Raw genomic sequence first — 21608 nt, forward strand, 5'->3', positions numbered from 1 at the left:
CATTTTTGTTAGATTGTGTGTGTTATCCTTACCTCCCATAGGCATCTCTGAATCTCTGTCCTCCAATGAGAGAGGGAAGCACCAGGAGTTGAAAGTAGAGGGGGCCAAGCTCTACATCCCCTACGAGTCAGCTGAACTCTACATTACGCAGGTACACATCCATAGGTCATACAAGATCTGGGAAAAATGCACATTTCAAAGAGTATTTTAGCATAGTATACTGTGCCTTTAGAAAGTATTTTACACATTTTGTTGTGTTACAGCCTGAATTTAAAATGGATTACATTAAGAATTTGGGTCACTGGCCTACACACAATACCCCATAATGTCGAAGGGGAATTATGTTTTTACAAATTAATGAAAACTTAAAAGATTACATTTCTTGAGTCAATAAGAATTCAACCCCTGCCTGTCGTTATGGCAAGCCTAAATAAGTTCAGGAGTAAAAATGTGCAATAATAGTGTTTAACATGATTTTTGAATGACTACTTCATCTCTGTACCTCACACATACAATCAATTATCTGCAAGATCCCTCAGTCGAGTAGTGAATTTCAAACACAGATTCAACCACAAAGACCAGGGAGGTTTTCCAATGACTCGCAAAGAAGGGCACCTACTGGTAGATGGGTAAAAAAAAAGAAGCAAACATTGAATATCCCGTAGAGCACGATGAAGTTATTAATTACATTTTGGATGGTGTAACAATACACCCAGTCACTACAAACTCAGGTGCCGGAGAGGAAGGAAACTGCTCAGGGATTTCACCATGAGGCCAATGGGGACTTTAAAACAGTTACATAGTTTAATGGCTGTGATAAGAGAAAACTGAAGATTGTAGTTACTCCACAATATTAACCTAAATGACAGAGTGAAAATCTGGAAGCCTGCACAGAAAAAATAAATATGGAAAATATATATACTGCTCAAAAAAATAAAGGGAACACTTAAACAACACAATGTAACTCCAAGTCAATCACACTTCTGTGAAATCTAACTGTCCACTTAGGAAGCAACACTGATTGACAATAAATTTCACATGCTGTTGTGCAAAGGGAATAGACAACAGGTGGAAATTATAGGCAATAAGCAAGACACCCCCAATAAAAGAGTGGTTCAGCAGGTGGTGACCACAGACCACTTCTCAGTTCCTATGCTTCCTGGCTGATGTTTTGGTCACTTTTGAATGCTGGCGGTGCTTTCACTCTAGTGGTAGCATGAGACGGAGTCTACAACCCACACAAGTGGCTCAGGTAATGCAGCTCATCCAGGATGGCACATCAATGCGAGCTGTGGCAAGAAGGTTTGCTGTGTCTGTCAGCGTAGTGTCCAGAGCATGGAGGTGCTACCAGGAGACAGGCCAGTACGTCAGGAGACGTGGAGAAGGCCGTAGGAGGGCAACAACCCAGCAGCAGGACCGCTACCTCCGCCTTTGTGCAAGGAGGAGCAGGAGGAGCACTGCCAGAGCCCTGCAAAATGACCTCCAGCAGGCCACAAATGTGCATGTGTCTGCTCAAACGGTCAGAAACAGACTCCATGAGGGTGGTATGAGGGCCCGACGTCCACAGGTGGGGGTTGTGCTTACAGCCCAACACCGTGCAGGACGTTTGGAATTTGTCAGAGAACATCAAGATTGGCAAATTCGCCACTGGCGCCCTGTGCTCTTCACAGATGAAAGCAGGTTCACACTGAGCACGTGACAGACGTGACAGAGTCTGGAGACGCCGTGGAGAACGTTCTGCTGCCTGCAACATCCTCCAGCATGACCAGTTTGGCGGTGGGTCAGTCATGGTGTGGGGTGGCATTTCTTTGGGGGGCTGCACAGCCCTCCATGTGCTCGCCAGAGGTAGCCTGACTACCAGTAGGTACCGAGATGAGATCCTCAGACCCCTTGTGAGACCATATGCTGGTGCAGTTGGCCCTGGGTTCCTCCTAATGCAAGACAATGCTAGACCTCATGTGGCTGGAGTGTGTCAGCAGTTCCTGCAAGAGGAAGGCATTGATGCTATGGACTGGCCCGCCCGTTCCCCAGACCTGAATCCAACTGAGCACATCTGGGACATCATGTCTCGCTCCATCCACCAACGCCACGTTGCACCACAGACTGTCCAGGAGTTGGCGGATGCTTTAGTCCAGGTCTGGGAGGAGATCCCTCAGGAGACCATCCGCCACCTCATCAGGAGCATGCCCAGGCGTTGTAGGGAGGTCATACAGGCACGTGGAGGCCACACACACTACTGAGCCTCATTTTGACTTGTTTTAAGGACATTACATCAAAGTTGGATCAGCCTGTAGTGTGGTTTTCCACTTTAATTTTGAGTGTGACTCCAAATCCAGACCTCCATGGGTTGATAAATTGGATTTCCATTGATTATTTTTGTGTGATTTTGTTGTCAGCACATTCAACTATGTAAAGACAAAAGTATTTAATAAGATTATTTCTTTCATTCAGATCTAGGATGTGTTGTTTAAGTGTTCCCTTTATTTTTTTGAGCAGTGTATATATTTGCAACAAGGCACTACAGTTAAACTGCAAAGAATGTGGCAAAGAAATTAGCATTATGTCCTGAATACAAAGCGTTAAGCTTGTCTCAAATCCAACACAACACATCACTGAGTACCATCCTTCATATTTTCAAATATGGAGGTGGCTGCATCATGTTATGGGTATGCTTGTCATTGGTAAGGACTAAAGAGGTTTTTAATAAAAAGAAAGGAAAATTCCTGGAGGAAAACCTGGTTCAGTCTTCTTTCCAACAGACACTCAGCAGGACAATAACCTGAAACATAAGGCCAAATATACACTGGATGTGCTTACCAAGACGACATTGAATGTTCCTGAGTGGCCTAGTTACAGTTTTTACATAAATCTACGTGAAAATCTATGGCAAGACTTGAAAATGGCTGGCTAGCAATGATCAACAACCAAGCTGACATAGCTTGAATATTGTTTTAAAGAATAATGTGCAAATATTCTACAATCGATGTGAGCAAAATTCTTAGAGACTAACCCAGAAAGAATCACAGCTGTAATCACTGCCAAAGGTGATTCTAACATGTATTGGCTCAGGAGTGTGAATACTTATGTAAATTAGATATTTCTGTATTTCATTTTCAATACATTTGCAAAAATGTATAAAACATTTTTTCATTATGGGGTATTGTGTGCAGATGGGTGAGAAAAAAACTATAATTAATCCCTTTTGAATTCAATCTGTAAAACAGCAAAACATGGAATAAGTCAAGGGGTATGAATACTTTCTGAAGTGACTGTAAGTTTATAATTTCTGGGAAGTCACATAGTATAGTATGAAGAGCACTACTCATTATGAAATGTACAGCGAAGGAATGGGTTATTAAGATAGTCAGACATGTGACTAAGGGACAAACCCGATGTTGATCGTTGTGAAAAGAAGCACACAGTGAGCTCATTGTTAGAGATAATGTTGTGTTTTCCTCTTTACTCACATGTCTGCCGCTCCTTCTGCCTAGAATAGGCTTTATTGTGTGTGTGGGTGTGTGTGCGTGTGCGTGCGTGTGCGTGTGCGCATGCCTGTGCGTGTGTGTTTATGCAGGATCAGATGACCAGACGCCTTTGATTTTTCAGTCTATATCTCTATTTAATTGTTAGGCTATCACGCTGCTGTGCATTCTGTGTGTGTATAGTATATGAGTCATCAACCTCTGTCATGGCATGTTATCAGCTGACTGACTGATGATCTTAAGTAGTCACTGTGAATTTATTGTGTCAATATTAAGACGCCAGTGCATCATTTCTTGTGGCAACAGATAGCTGAGGACATGCAGACTATGAAAAGTAGACATCTGGAGATGGTGCAAGAGCTAGAGGAAAACTTTCAGATCGCATCACGAGAGAACCAGGTGATCTCTGTGTGTGTGCGCGTGTGTGTATTGATCGGGTGTCACTACAAGTTGATATCAACACTTATCTGTGCTAGTAGGAGAGGACAATACAGAAGATCCGATCTCACTACCAGAACAAGCTGAATGCACTGAAGAGAATCTTAGACCTTTACCAAGAGAAGGTAGAAAAGAAGAACACACACTGGGAGGAGAGAATCACAGTGAGTTCCCTCTTACCGACCAACCATCACCACCCCTCATCGGGGAACAACTTTGTCACTATGGTATATTCTATTTAGTTCAGTAGACCTTTATTGTCCCCAGAGGGCTTTTTGAGTGTAGCATAACAATAAAAAAAACATACAAAACAACATACAAAACATGAAACCATACAGTACGATACATTAAGATCGAAATCGGGTTTGCCTCTTCATCAACAAGAAATGGTGTGTTGACTCTAGCGTAGTGGATGTCTCGCCCTTCTTGGAATACCTAATGGTCAAATGCTGACCCTTCTACCTCCCGAGAAAGTTTTCAGCTGTTATCGTGACTGTTGTATACATTCCAACTCAGGACAAGGAAAATAAGAAGCTGGCACTTAACGAACTGTACGAGGTTATAAACAAACTTGCACCCAGAGGCTGCTTTCCTTGTTGCCTTGCTAGCGATGATTGTAATATGTTTCGACACTCCGCCGATAACATCAACGAGCTAACCACCTCCGTCACCGGCTTCCTTATGAAATGCATCGGCGACGTTTTCCCCATGGTGAAGGTTCACTTCTTCTCCAATCAAAAGCCCTGGATTAACACCGAAGTTGGCGCTGAGCTAAAGGACAGGGCTACCACAGGTAACCCTTAGGCTGCGGCCGAGGACAGGAACAAGTACAAGAAGTCCCGCAAAAAGACAATATAGGAATAAGGTGGAATCATATTACACAGGCTCTGATGCCTGCCACATGTGGCAGGGGCTATTGTCCATTAAGCGTTACAAAGAAAGACCCGGCCGTGATCTGCCCAACGATGCCTCTCTACCAGACCAACTCAATGCATTATATGCAAACTTCGAACACCGCGAGGGCCCCCACTGACCCAGAGGACTGGGTGATCTCGTGCCGACGCGAGTAAGGTCTTTAATCAGATCAACACTCTCAAGGCCACGGGGCCGGACGTTATTCCAGTGCTCGTTCTCAGACCATGCGCAGAACAGCTGGCAGGCAAATTCATGGTCATTTTCAACCTCTCCTTGTCCCAGTCTGTAATCCCCATGTCTCAAGCTGACCACCATCATTCCTGTTCCAAAGAACTGTAAGGCTTCATGCCACAATCACTACCGCCCTGGAGCACTCACTTCTGTAATTATGAAGTGGTTTGAAAGGCTGGTTATGGCACATTTTAACTCCATCTTCTCAGACACCCTACACCAGACCCACTCCAATTTCCATACTTCCCCAACAGATCCATAGACGACGTAATCTCAATTGCACTCCACTCTGGCCTCACCCACCTAGATAAGAAGAGTATCTATGTGAGAATGCTGTTCATTGACTACAGCTTAGCGTTCAATATCTTTGTTCCCTCCAAGGTTTTCACCAAGTTTTGGACCCTGGGACTGAACACTTCCCTCTGCAACTCGATCCTGGACTTCCTGATGGGCCGACCCCAGGTGGTGAGGGTAGGCAACATCACCTCTGCCACTCTGACACTCAACACGGGGGCCTCAGAGGGGTGTGTTCTTAGTCCCCTCCTGTACTCCCTGTTCATCCACGACTTCGTGGCCCCGCACGACTCCAACACCATCATCAAGTTTGCTGACGACATGACTGTGGTAGGCCTGATCACCAGTGACGATAAGACAGTCTACAGGGAGGAGGTCAGTGACCTGGCAGTGTGGTGCCGGGACAACAACCTCTCCCTCAACGTCAGTAAGACCAAGGAGAGCTTCAAATTGCTTGGTGTCCAAATCACTAAGGACTTGAAATGGTCCACACACACACGCACAGTTGTGAAGAAGGCGCAACAGCCCAGTACATCACTGGGGCCGAACTCCCTGCCATACAGGACCTCTATATCAGGTGGTGTAAAAGGAAGGCCCAGAAAATCATTAAAGACTCCAGTCACCCAAGCCATAGAATTTTCTCTCTGCTTCCGCATGGCAAGCGGTACCGGTGTATCAAGTCTGACACCAACAGGCTCCTGAACAGATTCTATTCCCAAGCCATAAGACTGCTAAACAGCTAACAAAATGGCTACATGGACTATCTGCGTTGACCCTTTTATTACATTTTTTATTTGTAGTCTCTATGCACCCTCACAGGACTCTACACACTCACACCGACACGCCAACATTCCAACACACACACACACATTCACTTAATTTGCACACACACATAATGTGCACACATTTACACTGACTCTACATACATGCACACAAACTCACATACAATCATCATATACGCTGCTGCTACTGTTTATCATATTTCCTGAAGCCCCTATACATACAGTATCTACCTCAATCACAGTATCCCTGCACATTGTTAACATGGTATTGGAACTGACCCTGTATATAGCTTACCTTCTGTTGTTCTTCTTATTTCTTATTTTTATTTCTCTTCTGTTTTTGTTCTACCTTATGATATTTTTAGTACTACATTGATATTGTTTGCTGCATTGTTGGGTTTAGAGCTTGCACGAAAGGCATTTCACCGTACTTGTGAATGTGATATTACCACTTGGGTAACACTAAGTGGCGGTCAGTGAGGGAGGAATATATATTTTTTTTCATGAGCATGGCCTTATTTCTATCACAGCATATTGGATGACTGTCATTCACATTCCATTCACCCAGTTCAATGTAACTGCGATAGGTTTAGGCTACTACGCTACTGGTCAAAGGTTTTAGAATGCCTACTCATTCAAGGGTTTTTCTTTATTTTTACTATTTTCTACATTGTAGAATAATAGCGAAGACAACAAAACTATGAAATAACACTCATGGAATCATGTCGTAACCAAAAAAGTGTTAGACAAATCAAAATATATTTTATATTTGAGATTCTTCAAATAGCCACCCTTTGCCTTGATGACAGCTTTGCACTCTCTTGGCATTCTCTCAACCAGTTTCATGAGGTAGTCACCTGGAATGCATTTCAAGTAACAGGTGTGCCTTCTTAAAAGTTAATTTGTGGAATTTATTTTCTTCTTAATGTGTTTGAGCCAATCAGTTATGTTGTGACAAGGAAGGGAGGTATACAGAGGATAGCCTTACTTGGTAAAAGACAAAGTCCATATTATGGCAAGAACAGCTCAAATAAGCAAAGAGAAACGACAGTCCATCATTACTTTAAGACATGAAGGTCAGTCAATAAGGAAAATGTCAAGAACTTTGAAGGTTTCTTCAAGTACAGTCGCAAAAACCATCAAGTGCTATGATGAAACTGGCTCTCATGAGGACCGCCACAGGAATGGAAGACCCAGAGTTACCTCTGCTGCAGAGGATAAGTTCATTAGAGTTACCAGCATCAGAAATTGCAGCCCAAATAAATGCTTCACAGAGTTCAAGTAACAGACACATCTCAACATCAACTGTTCTTAGGAGACTGTGTGAATCAGGCCTTCATGGTCGATTTTTGCTAAAAAGAAACCACTACTAAAGGACAGGTGCTTTGCTGGTGGCACTGTCTGTGATTTATTTAGAATTCAATGCACACTTAATCAGCATGGCTACCACAGCGATACGCCCTCCCATCTGGTTTGGGCTTAGTGGGACTATCATTTGTTTTTCAACAGGGCAATGACCCAAAACACCTCCAGGCTGTGTAAGGGCTATTTTACCAAGAAGAAGAGTGATGGAATGCTGCATCAGTTGGCCTGGCCTCCACAATCCCACACCAAATTGAGATGGTTTGGGATGAGTCGGACCACAGAGGGAAGGAAAAGCGGCCAGCAAGTGCTCAGCATATGTGGGAACTCATTCAAGATTGTTGGAAAAGCATTCCAGGTGAAGCTGGTTGAGAGAATGCCAAGCGTGTGCAAAGCTGTCATCAAGACAAAAGGTGGCTATTTGAAGAATCTCAAATATAAAATATATTTTGATTTGTTTAATACTTTTTTAGTTACTACATGATTCCATATGTGTTATTTCATAGTTGTGACGTCTTCACTATCATTCTACAATGTAGAAAAAATCCTTGAATGAGTAGGTGTTCTAAAACTTTTGACCGGTAATGTACATGATACTCAAAATTTCCCTATACCCATCATGAGGTTGCTACAGCCTAGCATATAAATGAAAGTTTACAACGTAGATGCACACAGGTCGAGAAACATTTTAGGTGACAGAAAGTGACACATGGACAGACAGTAACACATTCAATACTGCCTTGCACACTCTTGCCTGAATCTAGCTGATCTAGGGTGTAATCATTAGTCCAACAGTTCCAAACGAGTTTCTATTTTGACAAATGCAGGGATGTTTAACCCCGTTTCATTCTGTTTGTTTACGAAACGTTTTTCAACAGAACCGATGGAATTAATACGTCCCAGATCACGCGATAACACAGGTCACTTTCATAGCAGCCACGTTGTATTCTTTCTCGCATCTCCTCTTACCTTTTCCCTTTGCTTGTGGACTTCAATGCACAACACGTCAGCTGTATGTCACCAGGCAACAAAAACTTTCCAAGCCAAACCATATCATAACCGCTACACACGGCCTACATCGTTGTCACCATATTAGCTAAAGTAACATCATAGTCAACATAGCTAATAAAACTAACGCGTTAGTAAACCTGCTACAATCATGCAGTAACATTACAATGTACAGTCAGTAAGCAGTTTAGCACTTACATTGGCGGGCCCCGGTGGCAATAAATTAGTAAAACCGAAAGCTTACCTTCACTTGGAAGAGTTCCAGTGTTGTGTTGGATAGTATAGCCAACTAGCTAACATAATATCTCTCTGTTTGAGCAGGGTATTTGAGTAGGCTAAACTAGCTAACTGAATTTGCTCGCTAAGTAAGTGAAACTGAAGTTAAATAAAATTACAATCGCTCTCTCTCTCTCTCGCTGCTCCTTCATTTTGAAAGAAATTAATTTGTTAAAAACTGTTATTGCATTTCTCTCTCTTTGAGTCAACTACTCACCCCATTGTATGCACTTCGGTGCTAGCTAGCTGTAGCTTATGCTCTCAGTACTAGATGCATTATCTGATCCTTTGATTGGGTGGACAACATGTCAGTTCATGCTGCAAGAGCTCTGATAGGTTGGAGGACATCCTCCGGACGTTGTCATAATTACTGTGGAAGTCTGTGGAAGGCGGTGTGAACCATGAGCCTCCTAGGTTTTGTATTGAATTCAATATACCCAGAGGAGGACGGAAGCTAGCTGTCCTCTGGCTACACCATGGTGCTACCCTACAGAGTGCTGTTGAGGCTACTGTAGACCTTCATTGCAAAACAATGTATTTTAATAAATTGTTTGGATGACGTGGATATATTTAGTATAGTTTTAGCTAAAAAATGATAACTTTGTCATAATTTGTCATAACAGCTGACATAACTTATCGTAGCCTGACATAATATAGTCATAACAGTGTCATGACACAAATATTTAGACCTGTTATGATATATTGTATTATTTAATAGCTGGTTATGACACCTACATAAGAGTTATTTTATGGCTGGTTATGACATAAGAGTGTCAAAACCCACAAAACAAGGCAAAACATTCCATTACACCATAGCCTACTTGTTAACAGTATCTTTATGTTATATAACATTTTCCCAAATTGACTATCTTAAATTATCATTGTAATTGTGCACAAACTGATGTCAGTCATGCACATTCACCAATGCTCTGTTGCTAATGACTGGGACGAATGCAGGACAAGGGCAATGACTGACATAAGGGCATGTACGTGATAGACCTATCTGGCTTATATGATTATGATGGTCATAATGCTTCATGACAGTGTCATAAAGTGTATTTTCTGCAAGTTATTTAAAATATGATGAAAAAAACACGACTGTAAACAGAATTCATTACAACAACAACAAAGGACTTAAGAAACAAACTTTAAAATTACCGGAAACTTCTTGGCAGGGAAATATTTGAATAAATGTTGGTTTTGACACTCTTATGTAGGTGTCATAACCAGCCATAAAATAACGCAATATACTGTACGTCACAACAGGTGTAAATATATGGGTCATATATTATGACAGGTTATGACAAGTTATGTCAGCTGTTATGACATATGTATTGCATGGTTATGACTGTGTCATAACGTGTTATGACGCTGGGTGTCAGTTAATGTGTTACCAAAACTTTAAACTTAAACCAACATACAGTGCCTTCAGAAATTATACATACCCCTTGACTTCTCAGTCTCTCTCTACAAAATACCCCATAATGACAGTGTTTTTTTTCACATTTATTGAAAATGAAATACAAAAATATGAAATTTACAAAAGTATTCACACCCCTGAGTCAATAGATGTTAGAATCACCTTTGTCAAGTGATTACAGCTGTGAGTCTTTCTGGGTAAGTCTCTAAGAGCTTTACACACCTAGATTGTACAATATTTGCCCAGTTATTATTTTGAAAATTCTTCAAGCTCTGTTAAATTGGTTCTGGATCATTGCTTGACAACCATTTTCAAGTATTGGCATAGATTTTCAAGTCGATTTAAGTCAAAACTGTAACTCGGCCACCCAGGAACATTCACTGTCTTCTTGGTAAGCAACTCCAGTGTACTGTAGATTTGGCCTTATGTTTAAGGTTATTGTCCTGTGCTCGCGTTCGTCGTAAAGATGGGACCAAGTCGCAGCGGGAATGTGAATACTCATCTTCTTTATTACGAAGAAAACCAAAACAAACACTTAATCAAAAACAACGACGAAAAAACAGTCCTGTGAGGCACACAGCTACACATGGAACAACTACCCACAAAAACCCATAGAAAAACACCCCTACTAAATAGGACCTTCAATTAGAGGCAACGAGGAACAGCTGCCTCCAATTGAAGGTCAACCCTATAAACTAAACATAGAAATAGAAAGACTAGAACGAACATAGAAATAACTAACATAGAACATTAACCAAAAACCCCGAAACACATAAAACAAACACCCCCTGCCACGTCCTGACCAAACTACAATAACAAATAACCCCTTTACTGGTCAGGACGTGACAGTACCCCCCCCCCCCCAAAGGTGCAGACCCCGGAGGCACCTCAAACAAAAAAACACAAAAATAAACCCCAAAACAAAATTAATCCCAAACTAAAGGGAGGGAAGGGAGGGTGGCCACCGTCACCGACGGTACTTGTGCTACACCCCCCCTCCCCAATCCTCCTACTATGGAGGTGGCTCAGGCTCCGGCCTTAGTCCCCAACCTAACCTGTCCACCCCCGCTGAAGGCTCAGGGCTAAGGCGCGTCGCTGGAGACCTCGGGCTGAGGTGCGTCGCTGGGGACCTCGGGCTGATGCGCGTCGCTGGAGACCTCGGGCTGATGCGCGTCGCTGGAGACCTCGGGCTGATGCGCGTCGATGGAGACCTCGGACTGGAGGGCGACTCTGGCTGCGCCGGTTCCGGACTGGAGGGCGACTCTGGCTGTGCCGGTTCCGGACTGGAGGGCGACTCTGGCTGTGCCGGTTCCAGACTGGAGGGCGACTCTGGCTGCGCCGGTTCCGGACTGGAGGGCGACTCTGGCTGCGCCGGTTCCGGACTGGAGGGCGACTCTGGCTGCGCCGGTTCCGGACTGGAGGGCGACTCTGGCTGCGCCGGTTCCGGACTGGAGGGCGACTCTGGCTGCACCGGTTCCGGACTGGAGGGCGACTCTGGCTGCGCCGGTTCCGGACTGGAGGGCGACTCTGGCTGCACCGGTTCCGGACTGGAGGGCGACTCTGGCTGCGCAGGCTCCGGACTGGAGGGCGACTCTGGCTCTGCAGGCTCCGGACTGGAGGGCGACTCTGGCTCTGCAGGCTCCGGACTGGAGGGCGACTCTGGCTCTGCAGGCTCCGGACTGGAGGGCGACTCTGGCTCTGCAGGCTCCGGACTGGAGGGCGACTCTGGCTCTGCAGGCTCCGGACTGTGGGCTGTCTCTACAGGCTCCGGACTGTGGGCCGTCTTTGCAGACTCCGGACTGTAGGACGTCGCCGGAAGCACTGGACGGGCAACTGTCGCCGGAAGCTCTGGACGGGCAACTGTCGCCGGAAGCTCTGGACGGGGAACTGTTGCCGGAAGCTCTGGACTGGACAGGCGCACTACAGGCCTAGTGCGTGGGACTGGCTTTGGAGGCGCCAGACTGATAACACGCACCTCAAGGCCAGTGCGAGGAGCAGGAGCAGGACGAACTGGACTGGGCTGACGCACTGGAGGCCTAGTGCGTGGGGCTGGTACTGGAGGTACCAGACTGGAGACACGCACCTCAAGGCTAGTGCGAGGAACAGGACGTACTGGACTGGGCTGACGCACTGGAGGCCTGGTGCGTGGTGCTGGCTTTGGAGGTGCCAGACTAGAGACACACACCTCAGGGCTAGTGCGAGGAGCAGGAACTGAATACACCGGGCCATGAACAAGCACTGGAGGTCTGGAGCGCACAGCCTGCACAACCCGTCCTGGCTGAGTGGTAACAGTAGCCCTGCACGAGCGGAGTGCTGGCACAGTGCGAACTGGGCTGTGCAGAGGCCTGATGGCTGCCGTGCGTAGAGCAGGCGCAGGGTAGCCTGGGCCTAGGAGACGTACTGGTGGCCAGATGTACTGCGCAGGCATACTCCTACCTGGCTGGATGCCCACTCTAGCACGGCACTTGCTAGGGGCTGGAATCGCTCGCACCGGACTGTGTGTGCGTATGGGCGAGATTGTGCGCACTTCCGCATAGACCGGCGCTCTCATGATCCGCTGCTCCCCATAATAAGCACGGGGAGTTGGCTTAGGTCTATTGCCTGACCTAGCCGTGTGCCCCCAAAAATGTTTTTTATCGGGGGTGCCTCTTGGGTTTCCTTGCCAGCCGTGTCCCAGCATAGCGTTCTCTCCAATCTCCTGCTGCCTCCGCTCTCCTGGCTTCCTCCATCTGTTCCCATGGGAGGCGATCCCTTCCAGCCTGGATCTCCTCCCATGTGTAGGATCCCTTTCCGTCCAATATCTCCTCCCATGTCCATGAATCCAAAGAGCTCCTCTGCTGCTCCTTCCTCCGCTGCTTGGTCCGTTGGTGGTGGGTAGTCCTGTCACGTTCGTCGTAAAGATGGGACCAAAATGCAGCGGGAATGTGAATACTCATCTTCTTTATTACGAAGAAAACCAAAACAAACACTTAATCAAAAACAACGACGAAAAAACTGTCCTGTGAGGATCACAGCTACACATGGAACAACTACCCACAAAAACCCATAGAAAAACACCCCTACTAAATAGGACCTTCAATTAGAGGCAACAAGGAACAGCTGCCTCCAATTGAAGGTCAACCCAATAAACTAAACATAGAAATAGAAAGACTAGAACGAACATAGAAATAACTAACATAGAACATTAACCAAAAACCCCGAAACACATAAAACAAACACCCCCTGCCACGTCCTGACTAAACTACAATAACAAATAACCCCTTTACTGGTCAGGACGTGACACCTGTGTCTGACAATGGATCAACAACGTTGTAGTTACTCCACAATACTAACCTAATTGACAAAGTGAAAAGAAGGAAGCTTGTACAGAATACAAATTGTGGGAAGAGCTGAAATTAAATGCACAGCCTGTTCATGTTGCAAATACGATAAGGTAGTGCAACTAGGCAGAGTTGTTATGCAAAATACAAGTAAAGTAAATATCAAGAGAGCAGCAAAAGGTTAACCCAACTTAGCGTTCACTCCAGTTTTGGCCTTGGGGTTACATGAACCTTGTGCCCAAGAAGTACTCTGTACCGATGCCCCGAAGAGGGCAATAGTTCAAATTCATAAGTACAGTGGGTCAGATACATTTCCTTATCCAATATGGAGGAAATGTAAACGTTATGACATGATTCTCGTACAGTACAGAAAGGTGATCGTAGAGCAGTACCAACTTACACATCATAGTCCACCCTACTTTCAATTCAGAGGTTTCCTCATCTCAGTTGTCTCACTATCCATCCCATGTATTCATTTGACATAAGTTCAAATCACAATGTCAATGAGTTCAAATCACAATGTCCATCGGGGTCGCAATTTCTATCTCATATGTTTGTCCTCTTCCATTCAGAGTGTGAGCCGGCAGAATGAGAGGCTGCAGGGAGAGCAGATCGCCGAGAGGAGGAGGAGTAGAGAGGAGGCCCTGCAGTGGCAGAGAGAGAAGGTCTGACCATACAGAGCCTAAAGAGGTTCTGATTCTCTGCTTTGTTTGTGAGTCTCGTAGTGTGCCCTGTCCCAGCTCTCACCACTGAAAGGGACTTGTGAGAGCTTGACCATTTCCAAGCCATGGTCACCCTCTTATGGCCACAGCGGAAACAGAGGCTCTGCTCCAGCAGCACTGGCTATGCTACTTATTGTACACTGACATTCTGAACTGACATTGAGTTGCATAGCGAAGACACATTACTTTTGTGGCATGAAACAACATGACAGGGCAGGGATTTTTTTTTCTCTCGAAATGATAGTGAAGCTCAAACTGATGATACTTGTCTCTGCTTAGATAACCTCAACATGGTTCTTCTTCCCAACAGAATAAAATGATGGAGCTTTTCTCCAGCAGACTAGACCTCCTCCACAGCCACCAGGCATCCAGTGAGTCGGTGTGCTTATGTTTGTGTACATGTGTGTGTTTCTGACTGTTATAAATGGTGTACAATGGTGAATAGCACTACAGGAGCTGCAGATGGCCAGGCAGGAGGTGGGGAAAGTCCAGGAGATGCTCAGGACCTCCCCACAGGAGAAGGGACAACAGGAAGCCCCTCCTACTGATGCTGGTGACATATTAGAGAAAGACAACGGTCCTGTCCAGCAAACTGAAGTGGGTGTATGTATGTTTTTGCCCAAATCACTGAGACTGGGTCAGACTGCTTTCATTGCCTTAATTGCTAAGGTAAGGATTGGGGGTTAGAGTAATCTGATCCTCGATCTGTAATTAATGGCAATTTCAGCCATAAACATTGTTCCGTGTACAGTGAGCACTGAGCAGGCTTTGCTGTCCATAGGGGTGCAGTGACACAGAGCTGCCACTGGAGGGGGCCCAAGCTCGCCTGGAGGAGTTGAAGGAGAGTCTGTATAAAAGGGAAAGAGAGATTACTGAGCTCCTGGAGGCAGAGCAGACACCCATCCCACCTATCCCGGTGGTACAGCCCCCCTGTGCTGTCCTGCTCCGCATTGTCGTTGAGAAGGTGAGGTGTTTAAGTGGCTCGTTGAAACACATTGGAACACTGGAACTAAATGCTGAGACACCTAAACGATGCTTCACTGCAGGGCCGGCCCATGCCTTTTTGGAGCCCTAAGCGAAATTTGGTTATGTGGCCCCCCCACCTCGCGGGCAAAACATTTTAGTGTCAGAGAGAACATTTTTACGTTTTAAAATTTAAATTTCCTGCAATTCAACACATTTTGCCATGGGGCTTAGAGAAAATGCTGCAGTTTTAAAAGCAAGTTTTCTGCAATTCTACACATTTTGCCATGGGGCAGAGAGAATATTTTTGTACCAGGTTGGTAATTTGGCCATGATTAATACAAGTTTAGATAGCTGGTAGACTAATTTACCAATCTGGACTAATTGAGTAACTGTCAGTGGCTGACATAAGAAAACTGCTGATGCACAACCACATTTCGAAATTGCACTTCTTGTATTCTACTATTCTCACTCTCAACTGAGTAAAACATGTGCTTATGCCCAGGGCCAGCCCTGCCTAACTGAAATTGTTCTATTATTTCACAGCTATGAGTCTAATGATCAGTGAAGCACACCGTTAAAACAGTAAAAGAGCCACATTATTGAAATAATTTGTCTTAGGCCCATGATATCTGTAACGAAGTGAGCGAGGCGAGACTCCTTGTTGACCACATGTTCGAGGAGAACCGTGTGGCCTTGGCCCAAGCAAGAGAAAAACTTGACCATATGTCACAGATCACCGCAGATGATAACAACATCAAAGAGGAGGTCAACTCTGCCCCAGAATGGTCAGTATACAAACTACAAAGCCATTTTCCTTCCCATTGAACATTTATTTGACTTACTGTAGCTTCCTTTTCTGCCATATAACTGGAGGGTCCCATCCTTCAGCTTTAGGTGGAATTTTACTTATTGAATCTTGGTCTGAGGGCATCTCTGCCTCGAGGGCAGATACAAATGTGATTGTGTTTAGGCAAGTAATCCTAATTGGTTAGGGAAAGGGTTGAGGCAAGGATTAGGGTTTAACCAAATATATGGACACGAAGGTAGGGTTGGGGGTTAGGGTTAGTGTTGAGGCTAGGGTTAGAGTTGAACCAGCATATGGACATGAAGCTAGGGGTTAGAGTTGAACCAGATAAGTACATGAAGCCAGGGTTAGGGTAAGGAGTTAAATGTAGAAAATGTATGGGATTGGTTAGGTTTAGGATTGGGCTAAGGGTTCGGGTGAGTTTCGAACCAGCTGCCTTTTGTATGGAAGCACTGAAGAGACCATAGAGACCCTATTTTACATAGTGCCCTTTTGATAATGGCCAAACAAAATGATCACCCCTCTTGTTATTTTGTGAATAATGTTCTATACCACAGGTTGGACTCTTCCGATGAGTATGCATCTTATGTGCTGTTGCTACAAGAGACACTGAGGGAATGTGAGATTACCCAGATGGCTCTGGACTGTATCAGAGTCGGGGCCACGCCTTCTCTCTCTGGTAATGTAAGTGTGTGTGTGTGTGTGTGTGTGTGTGTGTGTGTGTGTGTGTGTGTGTGTGCGGGCATGCGCGTTGTTGCTACTACGTATGTTTACCCATGTGTGTCTGTTTCTATTTGTGTGACTGAACATTGTAGTGGGATTGAGGATCTAAATTGCATTAAATGTTGTATTTTCCTGGATATGTGCTGTGTAATCACGTGACATGTCATGAGTATCCACCACCTTGGATTTCTTCACATTTTATTGTGTTACAGTGTGATTAAAATTGATTACATTTTCATTTGTTGCCAATGATCAACATAAAATACTTTAATGTCGAAGTGGAAAAACAATTTAAAAAATGTTTGAAAGAATAATGAACATTAAACCTTGATTAGATAAGTATTCACCCCCCCTTGAATCAATATATGTTAGAAACCCCTTTGGCAGTGATTATAGCTGTGAGTCTCCTTGACTAAGTCTCTAAGAGCTTTGCACATCTGGATTGTGCAATATTTGCCCATTATTGTTTTCAAAATTCTTCAAGATCGGTCAAGGTGTTGGGAATCATGGCTAGACAGCAATTTTCAAGTTTTGTCATACATTTCCAAGCAGATTTAAGTCAAAACTGTAACTTGGCCACTCAGGAACATTCACTGTCTTCTTGGTAAGCAACTCCAGTGTTTTAGGTTATTGTCCTGCTGAAAGGTGAATTCCTCTCCTCGTGTTTGGTGTAAAGCAGACTGAAGCAGGTTTCCTGTAGGATTTTTATCCGGAAAAACTGTCCAGTTTTTTCCGATATCAAGCATACCCATACCATGATGCAGCCACCACCATGCTTGCAAATAAGGAGGCAGTTACTCAGTGATGTGTTGTGTTGGATTTGCCCCAAACATAAGGCTTTGGATATAGGCCAAAAAGTGTATTATTTTGCAGTGTTTTTTTGTTGTTCCAGTATTACTTTAGTGCCTTGTTGCAAACAGTATCCGTTTAGGAATATTCTGTATATTGTTATTCTTTTCACATATTTATGTCATTAGTGTGAAGTCACTACAATGTTGATCCATCCTTAGTTTTCTCCCATCACAGCCATTGAAGCTCAGTTCAGAAGGACAACTGTATCTTTGATGTGTCTGGATGGTTTAATACATCATACACAGCATAATTATAAACTTGACAATGCTTAAAGAGATATTTAACGTCTGATTTGTTATTGATATCCATCTACCAATCACTGCCCTTTTTTTATAAGGCGTTCGAAAAGCTCCCTGGTCTTTGTAGTTGAATCTGTGCTTGTAATTCAACACTTGACTGAGGGACCTTACAGATGTTGTATGTACATAGGAAACATGTCAACCCATATTTCACACATAGTGAGTCCATGTAACTAATTTACATGATTTGTTAAGCCACATTGTATTGCTTAACTAATTTATCCTTGCCTAAACAAAGGGAGTGAATATGCAACAACTATATTATATTTATTGCATTTTTATGTATTTGTAAAGAAAATTGAATTCTTTTCACTTTGACATTGTGGAGTATTTCCAGTATTATTGTCTATCAGTGGTCCCCTAACTTTTTATAGTCCCGTACCCCTTCAAACAGTCAACCTCCAGCTGCGTACCCCCTCTAGCACCAGGGTCAGCGCACTCTCAAATGTTGTTTACTGCCATCATTGTAAGCCTGCCACACACTATACGATACATTTATTAAATATAAGAATGAGTGTGAGTTTGTCACAACCCGGCTCGTGGTAAGTGACAAAGAGCTCTTATAGGACCAGGGCACAAATAATATAATTGTCACGCCTTTCTGAATGAGCGGACCAAAATGCAGCGTCGGTTTCGTTCCACATATTTATTAGTTAGTGAAACTTAATGCAATAACAAAGATAAACTTACTGACAAAACAAACCATGACGCAGGAGGAACAAACACTCACAAAATATAATCACCCACAAAACAGGAAGAGAAAAACCCCTACTTAAATATGATCTCTAATCAGAGGCAATGAGGATCAGCCGTCTCCAATTAGAGATCAACCCCAAACAATCCCAACATAGAAATAGAAAACATAGAACAACCAAAAACACCCCCTGTCACGCCCTGCCCTACTATAGAAAATGACATCTTACTAGAGTCAGGACGTGACAGTACCCCCCCCCCCCCCCCACCCCCCAAAAGGTGCAGACTCCGAATGCAAACAAAAAAACAACAAAACACAAAGGGAGGGTAGGGTGGGAGAGTAATGTCTATGGTGTCGGCTCTGGTTCCGGGCAGTACCCCCACTGCCCGCTGATCCCCCCGCTTCTGTGTATCTGGAGGAACCAGATCACGGACCGCCAACCACCACTGAAGACTCTGGGCTAAAGGCCGCCGCTGAAGGCTCTGGGCAGCAGACCGCCGCTGAAGGCTCCGGGCTGAGGAGCGTCGCTGGAGGCTCCGGGCTGAGGAGCGTCGCTGGAGGCCTGATGCGTGGGACTGGCATAGGAGGCGCCAGACTAGTAACACGCACCTCAGGGCGAGTGCGGGGAGCAGGAACAGGACACCCCGGACTGGGCAGGCGCACTGGAGGCCTGATGCGTGGAGCTGACATAGGAGGCGCCAGACTAGTAACACGCACCTCAGGGCGAGTGCAGGGAGCAGGCACAGGACGTACTGGGCTATGGTGGCGCACTGGAGGGAGAGTGCGAGGAGCAGGCACAGGACGTACTGGGCTATGGAGGCGCACTGAAGGGAGAGTGCGAGGAGCAGGAATCAGTCTCACCGGACTGGGGAGACGCACTAATGGCCGAGTGCTCACTGCAGGCACTGGCTGTACCGGGTTATGGATGCGCACTGAAAGGAGAGTGTGAGGAGCAGGCACAGGACGTACTGGACTATGGATGCGCACTGGAGGCCTGGAGCGTACGGCTTGCACAACCCGCCCTGGCTGGATGCTCACCTCAGCTCGAAAACTGCAGGGTGCGGGCACAGATTGCACCGGCCTGTGAATGCGCCCTGACGACACAGTGCGCATCACCGCACAACACGGTGCCTGCCCCGTCACTTGCTCCCCACAGTAAGCACGGGAAGTTGGCTCAGGACTCCACCCTGACTCTGCCCAACTCCCCGTGTGCCCCCCCCAAAAAATGTTTTGGGGGCTGCCTCTAGCACACTTGCCTCTGGGTGGATATAGTGCCTCATAGTATTGCTGCTCTGCCTTCGCTGCCTCAAGTTCCTCCTTCGGTCGGCGATACTCCCCAGCCTGCCTCCAGGGTCCTTTTCCATCCAGGATTTCTTCCCAAGTCCATTTCTCCTGCTGCTCCATCCCACGCTGCTTGGTCCTTTGGTGGTGGGTGATTCTGTCACGCCTGTCTGAATGAGCGGACCAAAATGCAGCGTCGGTTTCGTTCCACATATTATTAGTTAGTGAAACTTAATGCAATAACAAAGATAAACTTACTGACAAAACAACAAACCGTGACGCAGGAGGAACAAACACACTCACAAAATATAATCACCCACGAAACAGGAAGAGAAAAACCCCTACTTAAATATGATCTCTAATCAGAGGCAATGAGGATCAGCTGTCTCCAATTAGAGATCAACCCCAAACAATCCCAACATAGAAATAGAAAAACTAGAACTTGAACATAGAAATAGAAAACATAGAACAACCAGAAACACGCCCTGCCCTACTCTACTATAGAAAATGACATCTTACTAGGGTCAGTACGTGACAATAATAATCAATCATTTTGCTCTATATTTAACCATCTTACATATAAAACCTTCTTTGTTCATCACAAATTGTGAATAACTCACCACAGGTTAATGAGAAGGGTGTGCTTGAAAGGATGTACATAACTTTGCAATGTTGGGTTGTATTGGAGAGAGTCTCAGTCTTAAATAATTTTCCACACACAGTCTGTGCCTGTATTTAGTTTTCATGCTAGTGAGGACCGAAAATCCACTCTCACATAGGTACATGGTTGCAAAGGGCATCAGTGTCTTAACAGCGCGATTTGCCAAGGCAGGATACTCTGAGTGCAGCCCAATCCAGAAATCTGGCAGTGGCTTCTGAATAAATTCAATTTTCACAGAACCGCTTGTTGCAATTTCGATGAGGCTATCTTGTTCAGATATTGGTAAGTGGACTGGAGGCAGGGCATGAAAGGGATAACGAATCCAGTTGTTTTTGTCATCCATTTCGGGAAAGTACCTGCGTAATTTCGCACCCAACTCACTCAGCTGCTTCGGTATATCACATTTGACATTATCCTTAAACTTGAGTTCATTTGCGCACAGAAAAATCATACAATGATGGAAAGACCTGTGTGTTGTCCTTGTTAATGCAAACAGAGAAGAGCTCGAACTTCTTAATCATAGCCTCAAGTTTGTCCTGCACATTGAATATAGTTGCCGAGAGTCCCTATAATCCTAGATTCAGATCATTCAGGCGAGAAAAAACAACATCACCCAGATAAGCCAGTCGTGTGAGAAACTCATCATCATGCAAGCTGTTAGACAAGTGAAAATTATGGTCAGTAAAGAAAACTTTAAGTTCGTCTCACAATTCAAAAAAAAGTGTCAATACTTTGCCCTTTGATAACCAGTGCACTTCTGTATGTTGTAAAAGTGTTACATGGTCTCTGCCCATATCATTGCATAGTGCAGAAAATACACGAGAGTTCAGGGGCCTTGCTTTAACAAAGTTAACCATTTTCACTGTAGTGTCCAAAACGTCTTTCAAGCTGTCAGGCATTCCCTTGGCAGCAAGAGCCTATCAGTGGATGCTGCAGTGTACCCAAGTGGCTACGGGAGCAACTGCTTGCACGCGCATTACCACTCCACTATGTCTCCCTGTCATGGCTTTTGCACCATCAGTACAGATACCAACATGAGCAGCAGTTAAGTTTGGCTACATACGGACCGTTAGTGGA

At 44.9% G+C, this 21608-nt stretch overlaps 1 protein-coding gene across 1 annotated transcript in view; it reads left to right on the top strand.

Annotated features, from left to right (window-relative positions):
• Nucleotides 1-21608, top strand: part of kifl (kinesin family-like) — a 42467-nt gene that overhangs the window by 9987 nt on the left and 10872 nt on the right. Inside the window, exons 3-12 of the mRNA XM_045703000.2 lie at nucleotides 42-151; nucleotides 3789-3881; nucleotides 3962-4161; nucleotides 4529-4679; nucleotides 14101-14193; nucleotides 14561-14621; nucleotides 14696-14803; nucleotides 15048-15323; nucleotides 15857-16001; nucleotides 16579-16700. Of these exons, the coding sequence (XP_045558956.2) occupies nucleotides 42-151; nucleotides 3789-3881; nucleotides 3962-4161; nucleotides 4529-4679; nucleotides 14101-14193; nucleotides 14561-14621; nucleotides 14696-14803; nucleotides 15048-15323; nucleotides 15857-16001; nucleotides 16579-16700 (1359 nt within the window). The remainder of the gene's footprint in view (nucleotides 1-41; nucleotides 152-3788; nucleotides 3882-3961; nucleotides 4162-4528; nucleotides 4680-14100; nucleotides 14194-14560; nucleotides 14622-14695; nucleotides 14804-15047; nucleotides 15324-15856; nucleotides 16002-16578; nucleotides 16701-21608) is intronic.

This window comes from Salmo salar, chromosome 20 (assembly GCF_965601325.2).
Source record: "Salmo salar chromosome 20, fSalSal1, whole genome shotgun sequence".
Taxonomy (NCBI): Eukaryota; Metazoa; Chordata; class Actinopteri; order Salmoniformes; family Salmonidae; genus Salmo; species Salmo salar.